Source organism: Drosophila mauritiana, chromosome X (genome assembly GCF_004382145.1).
Source record: "Drosophila mauritiana strain mau12 chromosome X, ASM438214v1, whole genome shotgun sequence".
In the NCBI taxonomy this organism is placed as follows: domain Eukaryota; kingdom Metazoa; phylum Arthropoda; class Insecta; order Diptera; family Drosophilidae; genus Drosophila; species Drosophila mauritiana.
The window spans coordinates 16,911,503-16,934,556 of record NC_046672.1 but is presented as its reverse complement, the minus strand read 5'-3'; the positions used below and the strand labels follow the sequence as shown (position 1 = coordinate 16,934,556).

General features: G+C 44.5%; 5 protein-coding genes across 8 annotated transcripts; 3 read left to right on the top strand and 2 right to left on the bottom strand.

The window, feature by feature from the left end:
* Nucleotides 1–1,151: 1,151 nt before the first annotated feature.
* LOC117147612 lies at nt 1,152–8,399 on the top strand. The gene is made up of 6 exons (XM_033314570.1): nt 1,152–3,824; nt 4,258–4,708; nt 4,779–5,293; nt 7,429–7,790; nt 7,888–8,077; nt 8,157–8,399. Exons 1-6 carry the CDS (start codon nt 1,223–1,225, stop codon nt 8,318–8,320), a joined length of 4,284 nt encoding a protein of 1,427 aa, XP_033170461.1. The 5' UTR covers nt 1,152–1,222; the 3' UTR covers nt 8,321–8,399.
* LOC117147613 lies at nt 5,387–7,269 on the bottom strand. The gene is made up of 2 exons (XM_033314571.1): nt 6,107–7,269; nt 5,387–6,032 (listed from the first exon to the last, which is right to left on the bottom strand). Exons 1-2 carry the CDS (start codon nt 7,162–7,164, stop codon nt 5,546–5,548), a joined length of 1,545 nt encoding a protein of 514 aa, XP_033170462.1. The 5' UTR covers nt 7,165–7,269; the 3' UTR covers nt 5,387–5,545.
* Nucleotides 8,400–8,488: 89 nt separating the features above from the next.
* Nucleotides 8,489–9,927, bottom strand: LOC117147615. Its single transcript, XM_033314572.1, has 2 exons — nt 9,757–9,927; nt 8,489–9,698 (listed from the first exon to the last, which is right to left on the bottom strand). The coding sequence occupies exons 1-2, from the start codon at nt 9,829–9,831 to the stop codon at nt 9,180–9,182; spliced, it is 594 nt and encodes a 197-aa protein (XP_033170463.1). The 5' UTR covers nt 9,832–9,927; the 3' UTR covers nt 8,489–9,179.
* Nucleotides 9,928–10,746: 819 nt separating this feature from the next.
* On the top strand, nt 10,747–19,839 carry LOC117146879 (WW domain-containing adapter protein with coiled-coil homolog). Of its 3 annotated transcripts, none has more exons than XM_033313470.1 (15): nt 10,747–10,935; nt 11,176–11,688; nt 12,640–12,676; nt 14,994–15,342; nt 15,411–15,662; nt 15,723–15,797; nt 15,863–15,938; nt 16,049–16,134; nt 16,204–16,299; nt 16,363–16,778; nt 16,841–17,079; nt 17,142–17,602; nt 17,664–17,833; nt 17,958–18,079; nt 18,147–19,838. In XM_033313470.1, exons 2-15 carry the CDS (start codon nt 11,648–11,650, stop codon nt 18,223–18,225), a joined length of 2,499 nt encoding a protein of 832 aa, XP_033169361.1. In that variant the 5' UTR covers nt 10,747–10,935; nt 11,176–11,647; the 3' UTR covers nt 18,226–19,838. The 3 variants fall into 3 exon arrangements, with proteins under 3 accessions (XP_033169361.1, XP_033169360.1, XP_033169362.1); XM_033313469.1 differs by having other exon boundaries at nt 10,748–10,935; nt 17,952–18,079; XM_033313471.1 differs by lacking the exons at nt 10,747–10,935; nt 11,176–11,688; nt 12,640–12,676 and adding an exon at nt 13,608–13,817 and having other exon boundaries at nt 17,952–18,079; nt 18,147–19,839.
* A 192-nt stretch (nt 19,840–20,031) lies between these two features.
* LOC117146880 lies at nt 20,032–21,258 on the top strand. 2 transcript variants are annotated; one of them, XM_033313472.1, is made up of 3 exons: nt 20,032–20,212; nt 20,281–20,454; nt 20,595–21,258. In XM_033313472.1, exons 1-3 carry the CDS (start codon nt 20,126–20,128, stop codon nt 21,171–21,173), a joined length of 840 nt encoding a protein of 279 aa, XP_033169363.1. In that variant the 5' UTR covers nt 20,032–20,125; the 3' UTR covers nt 21,174–21,258. The 2 variants fall into 2 exon arrangements, with proteins under 2 accessions (XP_033169363.1, XP_033169364.1); XM_033313473.1 differs by having other exon boundaries at nt 20,125–20,212; nt 20,289–20,454.
* The last annotated feature ends 1,796 nt before the right edge of the window (nt 21,259–23,054 follow it).

Sequence of the window (23,054 nt, the reverse complement as noted above, 5' to 3'; positions counted from 1 at the left end):
ATTTATTGGGCTAATAAAAAATACTTTTAAGCCACTCTGCTGGTGCAAATACATTACATACCACATTATGTTATATTTTAGAATTGAATTATTATTTACTAGCTTTTTTCTTCAGGGGTAGCCTCAAGCAATTCTCCCATTGTTGTTATACGTTTTTCTCCCACATACGAAATGAGCGATTTCTTGCAGCTTATGGCCATGTCCAGCGAATTCCATTTTGGATGAGCAATCGGACTGAATTGTCGCCATTGCTGGCCATTGAGTGTTGGCTCTTTGGAGCCTGTGCCCCACTGCCTCCCCCACGACCGCCCACCGCTGGACAAGTCCGACCTGTTGGCCCACCTCCGGTGCCTAATCCTCCAGAAAGGCAAGCAGCGGTGTCGCCTAAGTGGGTCGCCACTCCAAGCACCACATTCTAGCCACTATATGCTGCGTACCACATACCGCAAGCAAATGACCTGGCCGAGATCGCCATCGCATGCTGGCTCATCCCATCTGCTGGGATGCGTGCCTCCATAAAGCCAAATCACATGGGGGCCTCCCAAGATCGCACAGGGAGGCACTGAGCAGAAAGTCCACTTAATATTTAAGTTTTAGCGAAATATTTAAATAAATATTTTAGATAAGGTTAGTTGTTAATTTCATAGACAATTTTATTTACTTACTCCTATCCTTCTACTCTGTTACTCCTACATAATTATAGTGCATTTTATTTAATTTAATATATGTAAAAAAATCTATTAATACGCATAGTTTAAAAAAAACTAGGATAGGACTTACGTTATCTATGCTCCTGTACTTTCGATTCCATAACTTATCCAGCACTTAACCCTTGTGTGCCCCATTGGCGATTAGATCGGCAATTTGGCATGGCTCGATAACTGTCGCAAGGCCAGTTAAGAAGATAGTTGGTTGTTTGGCTTGAGGGGGGATCTACCAGCTAACTGGAGGCCAGAACGTTCGAGGGGTTGGGGTTACGGGAGTTCGAAGCGAAGAAGAGGAGGAAGAGGCGGTTGACTGGGAGGAGGAGGAGCAGCGTTACGGGCCAAAAGCCAAGTGGCCGAAACTGTGATGGCGCAGGGGCCCGCAGACGGGGCTTTCACCGACCGGCTGAGTTGGGCCCGCAACTTGGGGCTCGTTTCATTTGCCAACCAGCCGCGCAGCCAAACAGTCATAGTAATATCGTCGTCGTGGATAATCGTCAGTTTGGCGAGCATTAGACATGGTAACTGGGCTGCCCGTTGTGCTCTTGATCGTGATCGTGGTCGTGGATGTCGTCCATCCAACGGGGGCCATCGACTTTGGCTATCATCCGAGTGCCGAAGAGTTCGACAGCCTGGTGCGCCAAAGCTGGGGTCGCGATCTCCTCCAGCGTCGCGTCCAGGATCGTCGTTTTGTGCCGCGCTACCAGCATCAGACCTCCATTCGTTTCGAGCCGCCGGAACTGGATTTTCAGCTTTTCGATGAGGATCAGGATCAGGCTCCCTCGCAGCCGTATGTCTTCGAGTCTGTGGAGGAAAGCCAACCGGGATCCACAATTTCCGATCAATTCCATGTGCAGAGCGAACTGCTAGAGATCAAGGAACCCAATCCATCGCGCAAGCCCCAAACAAAGCCACAATCAGCCGGTAATGGCACCACATTTCCCATATACTTCACCCATCCAACCACCGGGATTGTCTACGCCATTAGCCAAGTGGGAGTGGGTCATAATCCCAATGGAATACCTACCCAAAGTAGGAATGATAGCAATTCAATAGCGATCTATGTAACGAAGGCGCAGTATGATGCCGATATGGAGAGTCTGCGGAGGCAATATGAGCAGCAATGCCAGCCAATTCCACCGGGAACGGTTATATCCACGCTGAATCCAGTGCATCATGGTGGGACCACCGCCAGGCCACAGATCATCCGACTGAAGAAGCCCAAGAATCCAATTACCAAGCCCAGTAATAAATTACCCAAACCAAATTATCGACCACCACCTGTGATGGTAACCAGCGGACCCATCGATCATGTTTCCGATCAGCTGCTCAAGCTGCCCCACCGGACGGGTAGCACCACCAGAAGCACAACCACCACCACCAGCACAACTTCAAGGCCAAACACACGCAGGAAGAAGCGTAAGAAGATACCAAAGAATAAGACTAAAGTGATCAAAAAGAGGCCGGGCTATGGGGCAAATAACACCAGAGGTCCGCAAGGCTCCTTGCCCATCATCCTGGGCAAAAGACCGAGCACCACCACCACAACCACCACCTCGCGACCCCCGCCGGCTTATACGCAACTGGAGAAACCACATATGCCCCAGGCCACACTGCCCACTTCCAATGTCTTTAGTCAGCATTTGTTGAGAAGCGACTTAGAGCCGGCGGAAGAAAGTGAAACACTAGAAGAACAGGAACCACTGCAATCGAATGAGGCACTGAATCATAGAATACGGCGTTCGGTGAAAGATATTTCAAGAGAGGAAAGAAGGGGACCACTTAACGCAAAAAGAAATTTATCTTTAAAGACACTTAAAAAGAAAGTACTTAAAAGTGCGGTTAAGAGAGCTAAGCTCCTGAAGAATCAGGAAGAAATGGATTCTTCTAGAACACTTCACCGTAGAAGTCGTCGCTCTTTGTATAGCATTAAAAATGGTGGAATAGAGAAATCTGTAAAATCGGAAAGGGCGACCAAAGTTCCTCCAGGGGAAGCTGAAAAAGAGATCACAGCAGAATCTACAAAACGATCACAAAAAGTCGTATCTAAGGAGTCCAAAAGCATATTATCCAAAGCATCTCCAAATGGAGTAGCAGCTCGGCGGGTGAGTACTCCCAAAAGGCGCTCACCGAAGGGAAGTTCCAGAAGGCGAAAGACCAAGCAGCAAACACCACCATCCACGCAGAAGAAAGAGAAGAGTTCGGGTGGCGTACTTCACATACCCACTGCACTGCATCTGCTCCACAAAAATCACAGTCAGGATGAAGTATCCAAAGTTCCAATAAATGCCAATCAAAAAAAAAAAAAAAAAGTTAAGGAACGCAAACGCGGAAGACCCCAGTTGCCCAGTTTTGATATATTCGAGCTCATGTCCGATGGCGACTACGAGGATGAGGGGGAGGAGGGGGAGGAGGAGCAGGACGACGATGAAGACTACTATTTCGAGGACGAGCACAAGGATGTGGATAAAAATACACCCAATGAAAGCAGCAGCACAGAGATGGCACAGAGTGATTTCAAAGAAGATAGCAGCTCCGCGGAGGAGGGCGCTGACTTTGGAGCTATGGTGGAGGAGGAAACAACGACCACAGCGACTATATCGAGCAGCGAGGAGGAGGATGCCACGTCAAGCACCAAAAACTCCATGGCCAAAAAGAAGATTCGCATCAAGAGGCGACCGGTGGACTCCGATGAGGATTACGACGACGATGAGGACTCCGGAATTGCTGGCTTCTTTCGCATGATCTTCTACCCCGTCCAAGTGGCCATGTCGCGGCTCATGGATGGCTTTGGCACTCCCGATGAGGAGGAGGACAAGGAGCCAGCCACTCCATCCGTTTCAAAGTACCCCAGCTATACCCTCTATCACAGCGCCCACAGCAATGAAGCCTATGCCGAGCCGGATGATGAGGATTCGGAGGATGAAGAAGACTCCTCCTCGCTGGGCAGCTGGTTTGGCTCCTGGTTTGGCCTGCAGCGACGCACTAAGAAGATCGGCAGCACTACCACTACCATGCCAGTGCCATTGCCCCCGCCCACCAAGGCGCCACCCAGTTGGCTGGAGTCCTGGTTCGGATTCGGCTCGACCACGGAGGCGGATGCGGAAGATGACTACGACAGTGAGTACTAGAAAAAGAGAGTTCAGATTGCAACGATGTTAGGTAGTATAAACTATGCCCTAAGTCACTCTATATAAGGGCATTTAAAACAACTTCATGGTTGATTTGATATTTATTTTAGGAAATATAGTAACGATGATTAGACGACAATTCATTAATTTATACGTTTGGCTTTTCTAACATTGTTTTCAATCTAATTACCGTGCAATTAAAAGCTAAGTTCTAGTTATTCGAGTGATTCATTTAATGGCGAGATTGGCTGAATGAGCAGGAAGATAAAAGGGAAACCCAGAACCTAATTGAATGGCTAACGGAGTGGGTCTCCCAAATGGGTTCTCGTTTTTCCTTCACGCTTTCTGCACCGCTAGGAAACACATATAACCAAAGACAAACAGCCCAAGCTCAATATGCGACTTATTTTCCCCACGAACAGAATGGTTTTCCAGCTGGTTCGATTCGCGGCCAAGACGTAAGGTTAGACGTCGTTCCACTACCTCCACATCGACCACCTCGACGACTACAACGACGCACACACCATCGGCGGCGGCCCAGGTGCCCATCCTGACCATTGTGGATCCGCTGAGGAATCCACAGAACTGGATTGGCATACTGGCCCATCATATTGTCAATTCCACTGGTAGTGCCATCTCCACGAGCACCAGTAATCCGCTCCTCCAAGCACTGGCCACTCGAATGACCACCAGGGGAACCACTAGCACCACAACCACCACGTCGCGGCCGGAGGTACCCAGGCGCATAAGCTATGATAAGTACCAAATTTGGCGCCTAAAGCCGCAGGATGAAGAGCAGGTCCGTGCACTGGAGGAGTTCAAGAAGGGCGAGGACGGCGTTAAGTTGCACTGGCTTAAGGGTCCAAGTCTCAGGTAAGCAAGACCTCAAGCTCAAAAATGTATGATGGCAATCAATTCCTTCTCACTCACCTCATCATTTCAGAGGTCTTACGGATGTTCTAGTGCCACCCAAGATGCTCGTGGACTTCCAGGGCACTCTAAACTACGAGGGCATAGCGCACGAAGTGCTCATTTTCGATGTGGGCAAGGCCATCGCTTACGAACTGACCAAAGAGGATTACCTACAAACCACTCGTCCCTCGAAGCCGCGACCCACGGCACCACCGCCCATGACATGGAATCGTTACCACAATCACGATGAGATCGTCAAGTATCTGGAGACGGTGCGAATGCGTCATCCGCAGCTCGTTGAGCTCATTCACATCGGTCGTTCCTTCGAGGGTCGACCCCTAATTGTGGTAAAGATCGAATCCAAGCAGACGGCGGCGGCGGCGAACAACGAAGGTCTGCACACCATCAAGCGACCCAAGCGGAAGCGGAGGTCGGGCCAGGCTAATGCCGTTTTCGTCGAAGCTGGTGCTCAGGGATTGGCCTGGATTGGACCCGCGACGGCCACCTGGATGATTGCCGAACTGCTGCGACTAATGAAAACAAACAGTGAGTATACACATATACTATTACCGAACTGTATCTTTTCGAAACATATTATTTCACGATGTTCATAATGGTGGCCCAGATCATAAATATCAATTTAATGATATCAAATTTGTCTCTTAAAGTTTATTCAAATTGAAATTTTTGCAAATGGTCGAATGGTTTGGGTCTCCAGGCAATAGGCAATACGTATAGTTAGGCAGTCTCAACTCAGCTTAAGTATTATTGGCGCCCAACGTGGGGCGTCCTTGTTGGTTACTGCAACATGCGAGCCAGTGTGTCGCGCATCCAGAGCACAATGGTGGGTGGTTGTTTCATCTCAGTCGGAATAGCATATCGTCTGGAGCTCAAGAAAATTGCCCGTCCCTCGCAGTCCGTGTACCTCGTTTTGCGGTGCGTGTGGAAGCCCAGGCTAGGTCCACAAGTGGCTGCCTTCTTAATCTTCGGCTTGTGAGCACAGGTCTTGGCTTTGGAGGCACAGCTCTTGGTCTTGGCCTTGGTGGATCTGTGGAAGAAGCCAATGCCACCACTATTGGCCCTGGAACGGGCTCGATCCCGTGAATGACAGCAGGAACCACTGAGGTTCGTCACCTGCGATATGGCAAACGCGACGAGCAGCAGCCCGAACACAATGGCCACCGCCACCTGAATGTTGCGATCGGCGTTCTTTAGGTCCACCAGCAACTGGACAACATGGTAGCCCAGAGTAATCCAAAATGTTATCGTGCAGATGGCAAAAAAACTAGTGGAGGATTTCGTAGATTATCAAAGAGGTGGAATGATCCGTGTAAAACAGATAAATAAATATATACTCACACTAAAACACCGAGCACCTCCAGTAGGAAGGTAATGAAGAAGTTTAGCTGTTCACTTCCGAAATCTGTTCCAAAAGTTCCCCGCTGCCCGGCGCCAACTGGCTTATAGCCTGCACCTTGAGCTCCTCGCAGGGCGCTCTGTACAGGTGGGCCTCCTGATCCCGTTGCCAATGTTAAGGGACCAGTACAGATGGTTCCCGAACCTAGAAAGCTTCCGGGATCAACGCCATGGGCCTGGCCGCATCCGAAATCACAGCCAGTTCCATAGCCACAGTCCTCATCGCATGCAACGCCCAGACTGCATCGGTCCTGGCCCAAATTAGCGGTGCCCAGACTGATGGCGAATCCCAGGGTGTCTCTGCCGGCAGGTCCAGCGGCAGCTTGTTGTTGCCGCATCGCCCAGCCATGGTGGCAGGCTCCCAAGCTCCTCTCACTTATACCCCTGTTGCCATTATTGTAATCCGCGTTGGACATCATGCTGCTATACCTGTTCTGATCGTAGATGGCGTTCGGGGAGAAGTTTATATTGCCGTCTATAGCCACGGGAGTGGATTCAAAGCGCAGATTGCCCCCTGCGGGCTCATTGGATGTGATTCTCGCCGAAGAGGTTCGGAACACCTCTACCACTTCCTCCGATACCCGCGTACTATCCGAATCCCTGGCTTCAGCACTGAAGACCAAGCTAGCGTGTGGTCCGTGCACCGCCGAACCCCGGGGACTGGCCGCCTCCGGAATGACCATAACCCCCGGATTTACTTCTGACCCCTCCGATGCGCCGGATTCTCTTAGTGGTACGATTGGTGCTCCACCTTCTTCTGGGTTTTCGGTGACTTGTAGGCTGTGCGGAGCTCTTGCGATGCGAGAAACTCTTTTAAGTCGTTCGCCCAGAAGGGATGTCATCATGGTGGGTGCTTTATTACCGTCCGGCTGGAGGAGTACCGCTTTGGCGGTGGCAGGCAATGTTGAAGGACTTCCTTCCGCTACTCCTCCTCCAACTGATGGATTTGATTTGGAGCGCACGTATTTACGCGAGGACTTTCGGGGTCTTCGCCTCTCCATTCTTGATCCAACTGGAGGAGAAGTGGCAAGCTGTAGAGGCCTAAAGTAAACACTATTGATTTCTGGGTCTACAAATATACTGACTAACGGACTGACAAAGGGATAACTAATGTGTTTTGAGTTGGGGAAAAGCGGCTACGTTGATCGGTTGAACAACGTATACATTTTCTTAAGCGAATTAATATACTTACATTTATTTAATATGTAAAATATTACTATGTTAAATAATGTATAAAAATAAGCCATAAAACGTTTACTCAACAGAAAGCAACGAGGACGTGGAGTTCATCCGGAACACCACGTGGTACATAATGCCGGTCCTGAATCCGGACGGCTATGCGTACAGCCACGAGTACGATCGTTTCTGGAAGAAGTCGCGATCGCAGCACCAGACTCCACCTCCCAGTGGCCTCCTCGACTCGGCGATGACGTGGCTCCAGCAGAAACGGGGTCCGGATAAGATCTGCTACGGGGTGGATCTGGACAGAAACTGGCTGTATCATTGGGGCAAACGGGGCAGCTCCAAGGCGCCCTGCAACGAGTTCTACGCCGGTCCAGCGCCATTTTCCGAACCGGAAACCAAGGCGGTCTCTGAGTTCCTCATGGATTATAGGACGCAGATAAAGGTATGCTTACAACTACATATAGTTTATACATTAACTCTCTAAAATTGATATAACTTGATCATAAGACATTTATTAACTTTAATTATTATTTTTGCAGCTGTACATTTCCCTACAGGCCTATGGTCAGGTGATATCCTATCCGGTCAAGGCCAATTCCACTTTCAATTCAGAAAGATTGGATGATTTTCTGGACGTGGCGATGGTGGGCACCGATGGATTGCGCAAAAAGGGTAGTAAGTCCCGATATAAGGTCGACGCATCCAACGATCTAATTGAACAGCGATCGGGTGCGTACTATTTATATTATTTATAGAGATTGATCTTCATTCGAGCTTGCTAATCGTTTGGTTACCCTGATTTCTCCAGGCTGTGCGGACGCCTTTGCCGCCTACGAGATTGGAATTCCCTTTAGCTACACGCTCCAGCTGGCGGACAACGGAGTGCACGGCTATCTGCTGCCCAGCAGTGCCATCGAGCCCACGGCTCGGGATGCCTTTGAGATCATAAGCGGCATGCTGGACTACATATGAGGCTGGGATGCGGAGATCGGATTCCAATCGAAGTCGAAGGCAGCAGGGATTTGGGGTGTGGCTACATGTGAATGAGTTTTAGTTCCTTTTAAACGGGCTTTGGTGGCTTGTGTTCCGGAGATCACTTGCCGTATTTCCGGAATACATTCTCCAATACTTTTAGCTGCATTTATGTACGTATCTTATGCACTCGAAATTTTTTTTATTTCATACAAATTCCCTTAAGTTGAGATTTCCGTTTAGCATAATAAATATTATTGTTATATGTATGTATATTATAATTAATTATCAGCAATTTTTTTTTGGTAGTTTTAATCCCGTTTAGACTAAATAGTATACTATAATAAAGTCTTATATTTGATCGAGCATTCGATTGCTTCGCTTTCGTATAACATTATGCATGGATGCCATGTAGGGAGATATTTTCAACGTACAGTATTTCTTAAGTTCTTGCCAAAGGTACGCACTGTCTTAGTATTATATTCTGATATAATATAGCGTGCGTTGTCTTTTATAAATTCAATTTCTTAAATATTCGAATATGTTCTGTAACCTAGCAACTAACTCCATTTGGATATCCTTTTGGGAAGGCAATATGAATAGCTTCAAGTCAATTAAATGGAAATACAGTCTCAATAGCTGATAAATCTTATAGAGATTACTCGAAATTCGTTCGAGATTGGAAAATATTCGTCTAACCTGACAAAATGCATGTTTTGACAATGCATAAAGGTAAACGTTCTAAGTATTGATTGAAAAGCAAGAGCATACGGCGAAAAACTACAATACTGCCAGCTATGTTTAAACTCAGGAACTGGTTACCAAGGCACTGTAGTGGCTCCAATCTTCTGTCCTCCGCCTAGGCGAATCGCTGGGAGACCATTATCTTGGCCGAGAGCTTGGCAAAATTCGTGTGGCACTCGTTGCCGTGGAAATAGAGTCCAATTAGCAGCTTGAACTGGGCTGCTGACATGGGATACGGTTCCTGCGACATGACCACAATGGTGTCGATGCTCTTGCCCGCCTTCTGTCCCGCCGGGTTGGCCAGGATTTCGCGGTAATTCACAAAGGATGCGGAGCACTTGGCAATTTGCCGTACCATTTTGTCCGTGGAGCACTGCTGCATCACAGGACGCAGTAGTGCATCCAAAACGAGCGACTGCAGGTCAAAGACTATCAAATCGGGACTGCACAAGGACTCGGCGCTATCCTGCATTTCCAGCATGCGAAGCGGAGTGCTCTCCACATCCACCAGTTGCAGAATGGTCAGGTATTGGCTGCAGTTATGGGCCTCCCATGGATAGCGCTTTGCCATTCCCTGCTGGCGACTGGTGATCAGTAAGACGCGCTTTTCTTTGGTGGCAAAGCGTTCGCATAGCTAAAAGAAATGCAATTTGATGTTCAAAAACCAACCCAAATCGGTGTTCCCAACTTACCTTTGCCAAATTAAGGGCATAATCCTCACTGCCCGTCAAATATATATAGTTATTGTTGCAGTCGCTTAAACTCATTCCTTGAAAATGCTTAGAAATTAAACAATATATATTTAAGGAATTCTAAAATTCTTCTGCCGCTATTATCGGTATCGGGATGAGTTTTTAATAGAGGTGCCAAAACATCGATGCTAACTAATATCGAAGAACCGATGTTTTTTTTTTATTTATCCCGCACATCGATGTTTATTTCAGACTATCGATATCTTTAGGTTAATCACCTAACTATTTTTATCAATTCAATTTCATATATAAGCTTGAAGTCATATATATATTTTTTTTAAATTATTATTATTATCAGGTATCCCAGCTTAAGATGTTGCATATAAAAATAAATCTCATTGATTTTAAGTTTGAAATATTATTATTTATTGATTTGTTTTATATTACATTTCAAATTAATACAATTTAATAATATATAAATATTTTTTCTTATTTCTAAATGTAAATAAAAAAATACATTTTTTTTAGAAAACATCTAGTTTTTTATTTATATATATTTATTATATCGAAATGATTTTGTAAATACCAAATGCAATGCAATAAATGATAAATTAATATAAACTATCGTTACGATAGCATCAAAAGTTCATAAAAATCAGCTATTGCCTATATACTTTTAAATATATGTAATGCATAATAACCAAAGCCAAATAAGATTTTAAAGTTAGGTCTATATATATATATATATTTATATATTTATTATTTAATTACGAACCGACTTGGCATCCCCGGCCGCAGAGTGACCATTTTGCATTCCGTCCAACGCCTAGCGGTGTCAGGCACTAAAAAATACCACAAGCGGGGCGCCACCTAGAGTCCACCATATCAACCAGCCAATTGGCACATATAGCCGCACTCTTCTGGCGCCCGCATAGCATGCCGTGCGAAAGGGATAGCCGCACGCAGCGACTGATTGCTGTCAAACTCAACACAGCCGTGCCGACGAACAGACCGCACAAAGCGTAATGCAAAAGAATTGAAAAAAATCATCAAGTATAGAGGCCAAAAAGCGAACACAGCAAGTCGGCGTATAATTAAACAATTGTCGTTCAATGCTGACCAAATAAATGCGGCTATTACAGCCCAGCAAAGAAGGCGAGCGGCAAATTGCGAATTGCGGTAAGGTATCTAGAAAAAAAGCGAGTAAAATTGAAAAGAAGTCAAACGAAATACGGATCAAGCGACATCACACACACATGCACGGAGGCACGCACACAGTCACTCACGGTCGTGCACGCAGAGGCGAATGCCGTGTGTGCTTTAAGTGAAAAATTAAAGGCGTTCCGAATGCTAATTGCATTAAGGAGAGGACAAAAAGGAAGCTGTCTAAAGGATTGCTATGAATGTTTGTACTTTTAGGAGGCAGTAAAATAAGCCGATAATACGGCGACCGCAATTCAGGCACACATATACGCCACACAAACACCGAGTCAGCGGGCCACACAGACGAAAAGCACACACACACACATGCCACTGAGAGCCTCCCATACAAGCAGACCACAACACACACACACACATACAAGCGAGCGTGCCTTGGCAGGTGAGAAGAAGAAGAGGAAGCGGTGGAGGCAGAAGGAGGAGCAAACAGGAGGCGCCAGCGGCCCCAGAATATTGGATAAAATCGGAATAAGGCTGCATTATCTTCTCCACGAGAAGAGGAAGCAGCATCAGCACTACCAGCAACAGCAGTCGACGAAGGAGAAGAGGAAGCAGACGCATCAGCAGCAGCAGCAGCAGCAGCGGAAGAAGCAGCAGCAGGAGGAGGAGCAGGAGAGAGAGAGGGAAAACCAACAGAAGCAGCAGCAGCGTATTTGGCGAAAAACTTGCATTGATGGTAATGCATGCTAGAAAACCGCAGCGTATGAACGATGGGTAATATATCAAATATAATTTGCAATCTACCGTAATATCGGCAATAACAGTGATTCCCAACGTACTCACACTCACACACACAGGCAAACGCGCACCCATAATTGTATATTTTTTTGTTTACGTTCTGTCCTACTGCTATCTCGCTCTAACTCGCAGTGCCCGCGTTTCCTTTTTATCCTCAAATTTTCTCCGTTAACCCTAATTAAGTGATTTTCGTAAATAAATATGTTTTCGCTATGTTTATTGCTTTGATTTTCCCACTTACCCATCTTCTCGCGCTACTCGTGTTTTTCGTCTTTTCACCACACAATAGTTGCCTCTCGCTCGCACGCGCTCAGCTGGCAAAAGGCCAAAAAAAAAAAAATAGTTCTTGTAACATTTACAGTTGCTTATTGCACTGCAAAATTAGTTCATATCCATTGTTTATCAAGCGCATTTCGCTTAGTTTGTTTATTTACCATCGCTTTTTAGCCGGCTTTCGATTGTCCGTTGAACCCAGAGCAACTAAAATTAATGACTGTCAACAAATCAATGCCGGCAATTGATAAGCGCTTCTGTTGATAAATAAAGCTCAATCGGAATTGGGAAATCGATTTACAATTGGCATTTTCCCTCTAAGCCCGTTAATTGTACATTATTATTAATATCTAAATATGTTTTTTTTAGCACAAATTGAGGATTTCAAATAGGGAACTTGACAAAAATTGATTGAAGTCAGTTTAAAAGTGCGTTGTAAAAAAGCTGCAATAGCTGGTTAACTTCGAAACATGTACTTTGTCATGTCATAAACATTGTCGTGTTCCTTCAAATAGTCACTTAAATATTTTCCCTTAAATCATTACATATTTAGACCGAGTATAGCAGAACTAACCCAACTAAGTGTGTCTTATATACCCAACTTCATTTGAAAGCAAACTAATTAACTCTTCATCTTTCCCCACCATTTTCCAGGTACTTTGAGAAGCATACCAGTCACACATCATACCAGGTAAGCAGACCGATCCGAAAATTCTCCTCGAACACCGCAATTAATCACATTTACATGCCAGCCTTTAGTGGACATTTTTAATTTTGTAGTTTAGCTCATTAGCTCGTAGTGCACCCAAAGCCACAAAAAAGAAAAAAGAATGTAAAAGCCAATGTAAATCGTATTTTATCGAACCATCGATTTCCCCTGTCATTTGCTGATATTTTGATAAAATTAACAAAATTTGCAAATTGTATAGCCTGGATTTTGGATTATTTTTTGGTTCATATTTCTCCTTCTTTTTCCATCGCTGTCTTTGTTGTGCATCCCAAGATCTTACGTTCCCGTAACCTCATCCATTTTTGAACTGACCGAATCGTGTTTCATTTTAACCCATTCAAAAACGCGGCATTGCAGCCTGAACTGACCTTAACTTGAGAAACGAATCTGTTCGCATCACTGCTAAAAAAAAAACAGAAAACAAATCCAATCCGAATTCGATCATTTAATCAATTACAACATCTAACCGAACAGCACAAACAAATGCTTTAAATCGAATGATATATATGGTTAAAAGTATACAAATTTATCAAACTATTTTAATTAGAAATCGAATGCATAACCAATTTCTAAACTCTGCCTAAGAAATAGGAACCTAATCAAAGTAAAATAGCCTTAAAAACGACGTAGTAAACAATTATACACCAATATTAAAAATAACATGAATGTGCAACGGAAGAACAAACCAATTTCCAAATTGTTTAACGAAATAATCAACGACAACAACAAACACACAAATGTGCCTCATACATAAAGTAACAACAATCAATTAAGACACCAACAAATAATAACTAATGCAAAACAAATAGGAAATAAACCAAAGCCAAATCAAGTGTGCCCTCGAAACCAAACGACCAATTGGACTTTTAATTCAAATAGAAATCGAATACACTTTAATTAATTATCTATGAGGAGCAACAAAAACTCCTACGGCAGCAGCAACAACAACAGCAACAACATGGCTGTTGATCTCTCCCTTTCGACAACAACAATTGCCAATTGCAACAGCAACATTAGCAACCACAATAACAAAAGCAGCGCAGCAGCAGCGACTTTGGCAGCGAATTCAACGCCTTCAGCAGTGGGTCTCTGTCGCCTAGAAGTAAGTAATCCAAAGATCCCAGAAAATAATGGTTAAAAACAATAGTAAAATATAAAAACGCAAACCAAGTGACCAAAAACCAATAAAGTGCCACGAACATCGTGCTGTGCGCAGGAAAACCAATCCTGCCAAGCAATAAACAAACATTCAAATTAAGGAACAAATAAAATTACTTAATAATGAATAATAAAAATCAAAAGAAGGCAACAGAACATGAAACATGCAGCAGCAATAAATCTTCCATCCAAACTCGTATATTTTCAACAAAAATCTGACTAAAACGAGACACAATTCGCCGCTATTAAAAACATCAACAAATTATGATTTACATACCAAACACCCAAAGAGTTATTATTGTATATGTCTTAAACAATGAAACACCACTCAATTATAAAGGATTCTTTATTAATTATTATACAATTTTTTTGATAAACTCAAGATTGAAATTTTCCTGGATGATACCAAAATTAACGATGGACAACAAACAAGGATTATAATTTTGATTAATATTAAAATGGACAATTCGATTTTCAGTTTGGATAACCCGAAGACAACGACCGACCAATATGAACCAAAAACGAAAGTATCAATTAAAAACATCCTAAATATTTACTTTCAATTAAAGTATAATTTACTCAGGAGACGACAAAACAAACCACACACCAAACACACGACACATTTCAAAATTGTTCTCGATTACACATTTGATTTCTCAAACCATCGGGAGTTTCATTTCACCCAACTTTCCTTTCATATCCTTTCGTTTCCATTGGCAATAATCACAAGCGAGAACATTGGCAAAAGTAGCTGGCATTATGCATTAACTTATGATTTTCCTATTGAGTAGATTTAGTTCAACTAACCAACCACCCAACTTCAAGAGTTACAACTAAACCGAGACTTAAATCAACCGCTATTAAGAATGCAATACTGAATATACCAGTGGGTTGGTACTTTCAAAGAGATACAGTAAGGATTTCCTAAATGAATTCCATTCGTTGGAACACGGCATACTCATAAATTGGCTACATTACTTGATGTATCGACCACATCTTGAATCCTTACTGCGATTTCTTAGAGAGTACTCGACATTCATTGTATTTTGTAGCACTGTGCAATTGATTTTGGGAATGTAAATCGACTAAAAACTGTGTGCGCTTCTATTTACCCGTGCAGAGCTCAAAGTACAGCAGTTCAAAGCGCGACTACGAACGCGATCGTTCCTCCAATTATCGCGATCGTGACCTGTCGCCAGGCGCTGGCGGTGGAGGAGGCGGCGGATCCGCTGGAGGAGGTGGCGGCGGCAGCGGCAATGGCGGCGGACCATTGAACAATGGCAACAGCTATCGCTCCCAGTCGCCGGACATTGATTCGCCGTCGTCCCGTTCGCACGATCTGCGCGACCGCAGCGATCACCGGGGCGGAGGTGGCGGCAATGGGCGTGGCGGCAGTGGCGAGCGGTACAGCTTTATGCAGAAGATGCGGGATCGAGATCGGGATGTCTACAAGAAGGATAAATATTCAGGTGAGTTGGCTGAGCAGCTGCAAGTTGGAGTTGTATACCACAACAATACATTATTTTATTCTCCATAGATAAACGTGATCGGCGTGGAAACGATCGCGACTCGGAGTCGTCGTATCGCACCAACCATGATAGGGATCGTCGTGGCGGGGGAGGCAGCGGAGGCGGCAGCGGCAAGCTCTGCTCCTCGCGGGAGAACGACAAACGATCCGGGTCCGACGATCGCGATCGGGATCGGGATCGAGATCTGCGCGACTTGCGCGACAAGCGGGACCGCGGTTCCGATCGCGACAGGGACATGTACAAGAAGGACAAGTACGCAGGTAGGTCCAAGTGCCCATTTACACCACATTTCCCCTTATTTATGGCTGTTTTTCTGTTAGACAAACGAGAGCGCAGCGATCGCGGTGAGCGGACGGCGCGATATGGCGACTGGAGCGAGCATGTCAGCTCATCAGGTGAGTCCACCGATGGCAGCTTATTCTTCTCCAGGCTCCAAACTATAATATTGGGTTGCTTTCAGGCAAAATGTATTACTACAACTGCAAGACGGAAATCTCTCAATGGGAGAAGCCAAAGGAATGGGTGGACAGAGAAAGGTAAAGGCAATGGCATTATAATATGACCAGCAAAGATCTTGGGAAGAATCTGTAATAAGAGCACCCTAGTCCTAGCTTAAAATATTCATTAATGTGTTCAATGGTTACAGAAATTTGCCGCGCGATCAGCATCGTGAGAAGGATTATCGTGACAAGGATCGCGATCGTGACCGCGATGATCGGTTCTCCAGATCAAGTGAGTTAATAAGAACCTGCTTCAGATATTTCAGAATTTGATACTCAAAACTTGCGTTTTTCATTGCAGCATACAAACATTCCAATTCTTCGCGCGACAATTCACGACTGAGATGGAATTACGACAACGATGGCGGTCCGCCCAGTCATCGAAGGCGTTTGGATGGTGAGTATAACGCAGGTTGCGTATGATCTACATAGTTAATTGATTTTAAAATCCTACCGACAGGTCGACACAACGACAATGCTGATATGGATATAAGCGGCGACTCGACGCCTACCTCGGAAGCCAGTTACTCGCTAAGCGGCACGCCCACCACACACGGCGGCGGTCCGGGCGGAGGCGGTCCCGGAGGCGGCGGCGGTAGCAACAGCGATCAGCCAATGGGCAATGCCCTGCCCCGTTTGTCCTCCCACCCAACTGCCAACTCCTCCGCATCCGTGGCGACGGGCACAGGTGCGGCGGGGGGACTGCATTACGGCAGCGGAGCGGGTGGTGGCCCGGTGACGGGCGCCACAATGCTGCCCACCATGTCGGGAATGCTGAACAGCAACAGCAGCAACAGTGCCGGCGGCAGCAGCAGCAATGCCAGCAGCAGCGGCCTGAGGAACTCCGTTGTCGGTCACATTGGCTCCACATCTGGCGTAAGTTTGGCTTTTTGATAGCCTTTGAGCTTTGGCTTAACTCTTATTTATATGCATTGCAGACGACTGTGCCCACACTGGGAAGTCAGGATCCGCACCAGCACCATCTGAACTCGAATGCTCCACTGCCACCGGGTGCCAAGGGCAAGGATCAGGCGCTGCTGATGCGCCAGAAGATGCACCTGGGCCTGGGCGTCCTCGATGTACAATCACATCACGGCGTTAACTCGGTTGGTTCGGTGTCAGATGGGACCAATCACGCCTACAATTCGGTCAATAACTCGGTCTCCGGCAGCTTACGGTAAGCTTTTGAAGGCATGTTGCAAGACCATCAACTAAACTTCATGGATATCAATATTGCAGGGACAACAGCGTTAACTCGCCGTTGTATATGCACCACAGCATGTCGCCCTCGTTGAACTTCACCAAGAGTCCCATACCGACGATTGTGGGCCACACGAATAACATGAGCATCGCCTACACCTGCAATCCACCCTTTGGCCTCAAGGCTACCCTCGATGGCGGAGTAATGGTGGCGAATGCCTCACCGGCCACGCCCGGTGGCAACGCCTCCTCCGGCTCTAGTGGAGCGAATAGCAGCCAAAGCATCGTGCCCGGCATGGGCCCCGTCTGCGGAATCAGTGTGATCACCTCGATGGGCAGCAACAGCGGCACGCTTTGCGAAGGACCGCCAACGCCCACCCAGGAGCTGGATTTAAGCGGCTCGGCGTTGGAGCAGCAACAGTTGGCCGCCGCAGCGGCAGCCGCGACAGCGTCCAGCCTCCAGCTACAGGCGGCGCAACAGGCCCAGCAGCAGCGGAAATGTATGTATTCGAAATTCCGAATTAAAAATATATGACAATGTTTGATTATTTGTTATTCCAGTGGATGGCACGTCGTCGGCCACGCTGAGCTCACTGCAGAGCTGTGTGAGTTCCTCAGGACAGGCGGCAAACATGCGCGGTCCCGAGATTTCGCCAAAGCTGGCCAAATACTTCCGCGCCGATCTGATTGCGCATGTGACCAATTGGCACGCGGAGGTGCTGGAGCGTCAGGTAAGCTGTGAGGTAGCATTTGCCAGCGAATAAGGCACTAGCTCGACCTCTTAACATACATATACAATATATCCATGGACTCGAACTGATTGTAAATGTTTTCCATTGTTTCTCGAAGGCGCAGAAGTGCTGTGAGGATACTCACCTGTTCGGCGACATAACGTGCACGAGGATATGCGCGGAATTGAAGTGCGCCCGTAGCCTGGTGCGAAGCACCGAAATCAATGCCACCCTGCAGGAACAAAAGTGAGTGTCGCAATGACCTAAATGGTAGTGGTTCTAACCAATGCATTTTATGTATTGCCTTTCGCAGAATTATGTATTTACGCCACCAGATCCGCCGTATCGAGGAGTCGAAGACTCAGAACGCGTTCATGTCAGACGATACTTAGGATCAGGAGCAGGTTAGGCTGCGCGTACATCGCAAGCTGTCTGTTAGGCTCAAAAAGAGCTTCTTCTGGCGCAGCTGATGATGATTGCGATGATGATTGGTCCATTGTGGCCGCCGTCAGCAGCTAGCCTTTGTCCTCGTTTCGCAGGTCCGGATTTACCCCTATTTATTGAGGGCATCTGGAAATGGATTAGATGATGACGACGACTGGCGGTGGCCCACGACAATGACTGAGAAACCGCGTGCATCCTGCTCCATCCTCCTACTTCTCTCCTCTGGGCGACGCATCTCTCCCCACCACCACAACCAGCCCGCGATTCACTTGTGTTCGGATCGAGTTCCAGTCCCCAACCGACTATATAGTGGCAGTATGTAACTGGCTGAGCGGACTGCATGGACTTGGCACAGGACAAATCAGGATAAATCAACCAACAGCTGCAACAAGAACTTCAACAAGAAACACAAAAACTAAAACATAATTTATAATTAGCAAAGCGTAAATTAAAAGCAAAAATAAACTAAAATAAGCATTGCATTAAGCAAGACGGAGGAAAAGCCAGAGAAATAGCCACAAACAAAACACAGCATTCAATTCAAGATAACTACAAAAGAAGAATACAGTCGACAACAGCCGACCTATCAAGATCAAGAAGCAATATGGATAAAGCCTCGTATCGAATCGAATCAAATCGAATCGAAAGAAACAAAACAAAGCAAAAGATAAACAAACGAAATAGGATCAACAACACCAGCAAAGCAACAACACCAACAAATAACAAGTCAACATAGTATACTCAACTGCAATAAAAAGCTAATTAAACTATATACAAATTATATATATAAATATATATAAATAGAGTATATGAAAGATTGTATATTTACATCCACCTAACATAAATACGGAGGATAAATCATGATGATAAAATGATTACGATGACAACCAAAATGCGAGTCAAGTCGAACCGAATGCACGCTTATCGGGACGAGGAAATCGACAATTTTATATATATATTTATTTGTATATATATTTATAGGTTGGCAATCACCACACTTCCCACATTTATTTTTACAGTGCAATCAAAATGTTTGTTCAATCTGCTGATCGTCGGCTTTGTATCCTGCTAATTGGTGCAAAATTTATATCGTGTTTTGTAGTTATTTACCGATTACAATTCATATTTTTCATTTTAAATCTATAAGCATGCAAATTTATATTTTTACAACACACCATATTTTTTAACCTCCGATTGAAATTGCAAATAGATTTGTTTTAGTGTAGTTTTTTTTGTATGCACTACATTAATGTCTACGATATATGATCATATATACATAAATTTTATTATATATGCATATATTATTTATTTGGCAAAAGCTACAATTTTTTTGTTTATATAAGCGTAGCGAAGCGAAAGCAGACACGAGGGAGAAGGGCGGGGAAAGAAGAACTAACAATTGTAATTTTGAGTTTTTTTTTTAAATCTTAACTTGACAAACCAACCAACAAAAGGAATGGATCTGCGAATCGCGCAGATTCGAAACAAAAATAAAGCAAACAGTTTAATAATGATAATGCTAATAACTATTGTAGATATACATATAAATAATATATAAAAAATATATTAGCTAAGCGTCGAAAACAAAACAAAAAAAAACAACCGAAAAATAGAAACTTTTATTATGAATTAATTAAAAAATACAACAACAACAAAATAATGGTTAACATGGTTATTTCAATGGGGAGTTTTGTCCATCGAGCAGGCGTTTCCTTTCCTGATTCCCAATGTCACTCGCCGTGTCACAGGAAAGCATCAGTTCCAATCGTGCTCCCGTAAACGAAAGTCATACGAAAAAATCTCTAACAACAAAATAATAATATTCTATCGATTTTCTTATTCTGAACAATGAATAAAACCGAGGAAAACCTATGGAATGGATGCAATTGTTGCTATTGCTCGTGCTATTGCCCTTGCTCCTGCTCGTCTTTAAAAGTGAGTCGCCGGGAACAGTTCTCGTTTCTGGTTCATAACGATTCAACTATTCTTCAATAATAATGTAGCGATACAGCTCCGATGAATCGAGTCGCTGCTTACTTCTTCAGAAAGGCTCGAAATATAGATATGAATTCGAGAGATGCTCAGATCCCAGATGTCCATTAAGGAAAGCGCCTGGAATGGAAGTCCGTTTATCGCACCCGGCGGAATCTACTTCTCGAGCGCCACAACAAAAGCGGGTAAATATAGGCAATATTTAGTTCATTTCAAAGTGTGTATGTACATATGTACATGCCGCGAATTCTTCAGTAATCGCTATTATCAATCGCTATTATCAATTATATATCCCATCACTGATTGTTTCTGATTATAATTACAGCCGTGTCCTTCGGATAGAGGACGAAATAGTGCTAATAAAGTGAAATATTCGACTCCGAAGTACGAAAGAGAGACAGATGGAGAGTCCAGCATATCAACACCATTCAGTTGTTATAGGGAGGATATAGGGAGGCCAAAGTCCTCGGACAAATATAAGTTTTCCGGAAACTGCAACTGCTACACAACAGAACAGCCAAGAAAGTATGTTTCCAGGACAGCCGAAGAAATCAGAAGGGCGGTTCGGGCGGAGATTGCAGAGATGGAGCAAAAGAAGGCAAAAAGCTGTAATTGTACCTCCTGCAAGCCACCGCAGAGTGTGCACTTGTCAGCTAATGAAAGAACAAAGAGTACATCTAAAGATGAAGATGTTTTCACGGAGTCCGAGAAATTGTTACTTGGTAAAATTGATTGGCGCACTACTGCTACCGATGATTTAACTAATTCCGAGCTAATTTATTCGACGATAAAGCATTTGCTGCGCATATGTCTGAACAACAAAATAATCGAGCTTGGCCTCCTGGATAGTCTGCATGAGGCGGTGGCACTATTCAAAGAAAATAGGAGGAAACGAGATAACTGATGGGATTCCTTTTTATTTTTGTAATATTATTTTTGAAAATTTTATATTTTATATAATTAAATTGGCGGTAACGGGGGGAAACATATTCGACTTGTCTTCTTAATATTTGGGAGAGAACTGCAAATTTATCGCGAAGAATTCGAAGATTTAGAAGCTGATCGCGAATTCAGCAGGTTCACAAAGGAGCTAAAACCATAGTAAATTTCAAATTTGGCGCCAAAGGAGCTCTTTGCAGCGTGAAGTCGGGAAGCCGTTGGAAAAGCTCAAAGCTCAAAGCTTGCGAATACCCAATAGACGAATTTGCAGCGCAGCGAATTCGCCAGAATGAATCGCAAAATGAACTTTCGGCGGGGGGTGGCGGGTGAGGCGGAAAAGTTCGCGTCCGTGTGCGTGCGTATCTGTGTTGTTTTCCTTTTTCCTTTGGGTTTCTTTTTTTTTGCATTGCCCTAGCATAGCATCTCTGCTTCGTTTTCGTTTTCGGAGGACGACGAAACGCCAACAAGTAGCAGTTCAGCATTCGACGCGTTCGCTTGCCAGCGGACACAGGACCAACTAAACGGGTCAACTTTCAGCGAAACGGTTGGGTTTCGAAAACGCCGAGTAACGGTTATCGGTTCGGACAGTTCTCGAATTTTTTATTTTTGTTTGAGAGTGTTTCGCATGTGTAAAGACATCAGAAGAGCGCGATAGAATCAAATTAATAAAATAATCTTGCACATTTAATTTCTTGTGGAAGTTCACTAACCAAAAACTCTCAAGGGTGAGCAAGAAAAATAAAAAAAAAAATATATTGGAATTTTTTAAAATGTGGACAGTTGTTATCACATTGTAGTTATATATTTTGATACAAAAGTGCAACGAACACAATGCCATTAAAATGTGAAGTTCCTATTAGCCGAGCTATTTATTTTTGCACATGCATGTAAAATTAACTTAAAAACTTAAAAAAATTGATAATGATGCCTTTTCAAATATTAATAATACAATTAATATTTATGTTTAAATTGTTGTGCTTTTGACAAATAAATAATGCACAATAAGTAAATATTGCTGGCCTGATGTTGAAAACCAATATTTAGAACAGCACATGGCGGAAAACTTTGCTGTATAGTTTTAAATTTACTGAAATACGCGACCATTTTGGACTAGCTTGTATGTCCTTTATGATTTCCCATTTGCAAATAGTCCAACTCGGCAAGAATCGCGTGAAAACCAGTTGAAAACAGGCAGCTAAAAAATGGCAGCCTGCATACTTTATTTTGAATGCACTTTGAGGCTGTCACATAAACCGAACAAACAGGCGAATATACAAATACATATTTATGGGTGGGGGCTGGAATTGCTGCCCTCGTAGCCCTTGTGGTGCACTCGAAAAAAATGTGGGTCAGTTCTTGAAATAATATGTTTTTAGATATATTCTTACTATTAGCTATGAATACGAACTATATATTGTTGTGTTGGTCGATTGCACTGCGGGCTATGCATGTGCCCAGATTTTTTTTTCAGTGTGCCACGCTTGAGTGCTTGTCGCGACCACTCATCATCTGTCATTGATTTGTTTTCCGTTCCATTTGCCCCCGCGACTCCTTGGACCCCCCTCCTCCACATTGTAAGCTAATTAGAGAAGGGTCCAAGGATACTGTCATGTCCTTCAAAATGATTTGCGGCTCTCTTCCGCTTATTGTGTTTGATTTCATGCACTTCTTCTGGCTGCCCTCGAAATTTATATCGCTTGCCCGCCAAAAATGGCGAAACGCTCTTAAAGCTAAAAAGGGGGAGGGGGGGTTGAGGCGGAAATTGGGGAAGGGTGTTTGGGCGGAAGGACCTTATTGACAATGGAGCATTCTGCATTCTGCGCGCTCTGGAATGCCAAGAGTCGAG

Bases quoted from the DNA above. Each gene is read 5' to 3' on its own strand.
- LOC117147612 (XM_033314570.1), top strand. From the start codon at position 1,223: ATGGTAACTGGGCTGCCCGTTGTGCTCTTGATCGTGATCGTGGTCGTG. The intron at 3,825-4,257 runs GTGAGTACTAGA...CCCCACGAACAG, and splicing joins TGCGGAAGATGACTACGACA to AATGGTTTTCCAGCTGGTTC. The intron at 4,709-4,778 runs GTAAGCAAGACC...TCATCATTTCAG, and splicing joins CTTAAGGGTCCAAGTCTCAG to AGGTCTTACGGATGTTCTAG.
- LOC117147613 (XM_033314571.1), bottom strand. From the start codon at position 7,164: ATGGAGAGGCGAAGACCCCGAAAGTCCTCGCGTAAATACGTGCGCTCC. The intron at 6,033-6,106 runs GTGAGTATATAT...ATCCTCCACTAG, and splicing joins GAGGTGCTCGGTGTTTTAGT to TTTTTTTGCCATCTGCACGA.
- LOC117147615 (XM_033314572.1), bottom strand. From the start codon at position 9,831: ATGAGTTTAAGCGACTGCAACAATAACTATATATATTTGACGGGCAGT. The intron at 9,699-9,756 runs GTAAGTTGGGAA...CATTTCTTTTAG, and splicing joins ATGCCCTTAATTTGGCAAAG to CTATGCGAACGCTTTGCCAC.
- LOC117146879 (XM_033313471.1), top strand. From the start codon at position 13,623: ATGAGGAGCAACAAAAACTCCTACGGCAGCAGCAACAACAACAGCAAC. The intron at 16,300-16,362 runs GTGAGTATAACG...TCCTACCGACAG, and splicing joins TCATCGAAGGCGTTTGGATG to GTCGACACAACGACAATGCT. The intron at 17,080-17,141 runs GTAAGCTTTTGA...TCAATATTGCAG, and splicing joins TCGGTCTCCGGCAGCTTACG to GGACAACAGCGTTAACTCGC.
- LOC117146880 (XM_033313472.1), top strand. From the start codon at position 20,126: ATGAATAAAACCGAGGAAAACCTATGGAATGGATGCAATTGTTGCTAT. The intron at 20,213-20,280 runs GTGAGTCGCCGG...ATAATAATGTAG, and splicing joins GCTCCTGCTCGTCTTTAAAA to CGATACAGCTCCGATGAATC. The intron at 20,455-20,594 runs GTAAATATAGGC...TTATAATTACAG, and splicing joins GAGCGCCACAACAAAAGCGG to CCGTGTCCTTCGGATAGAGG.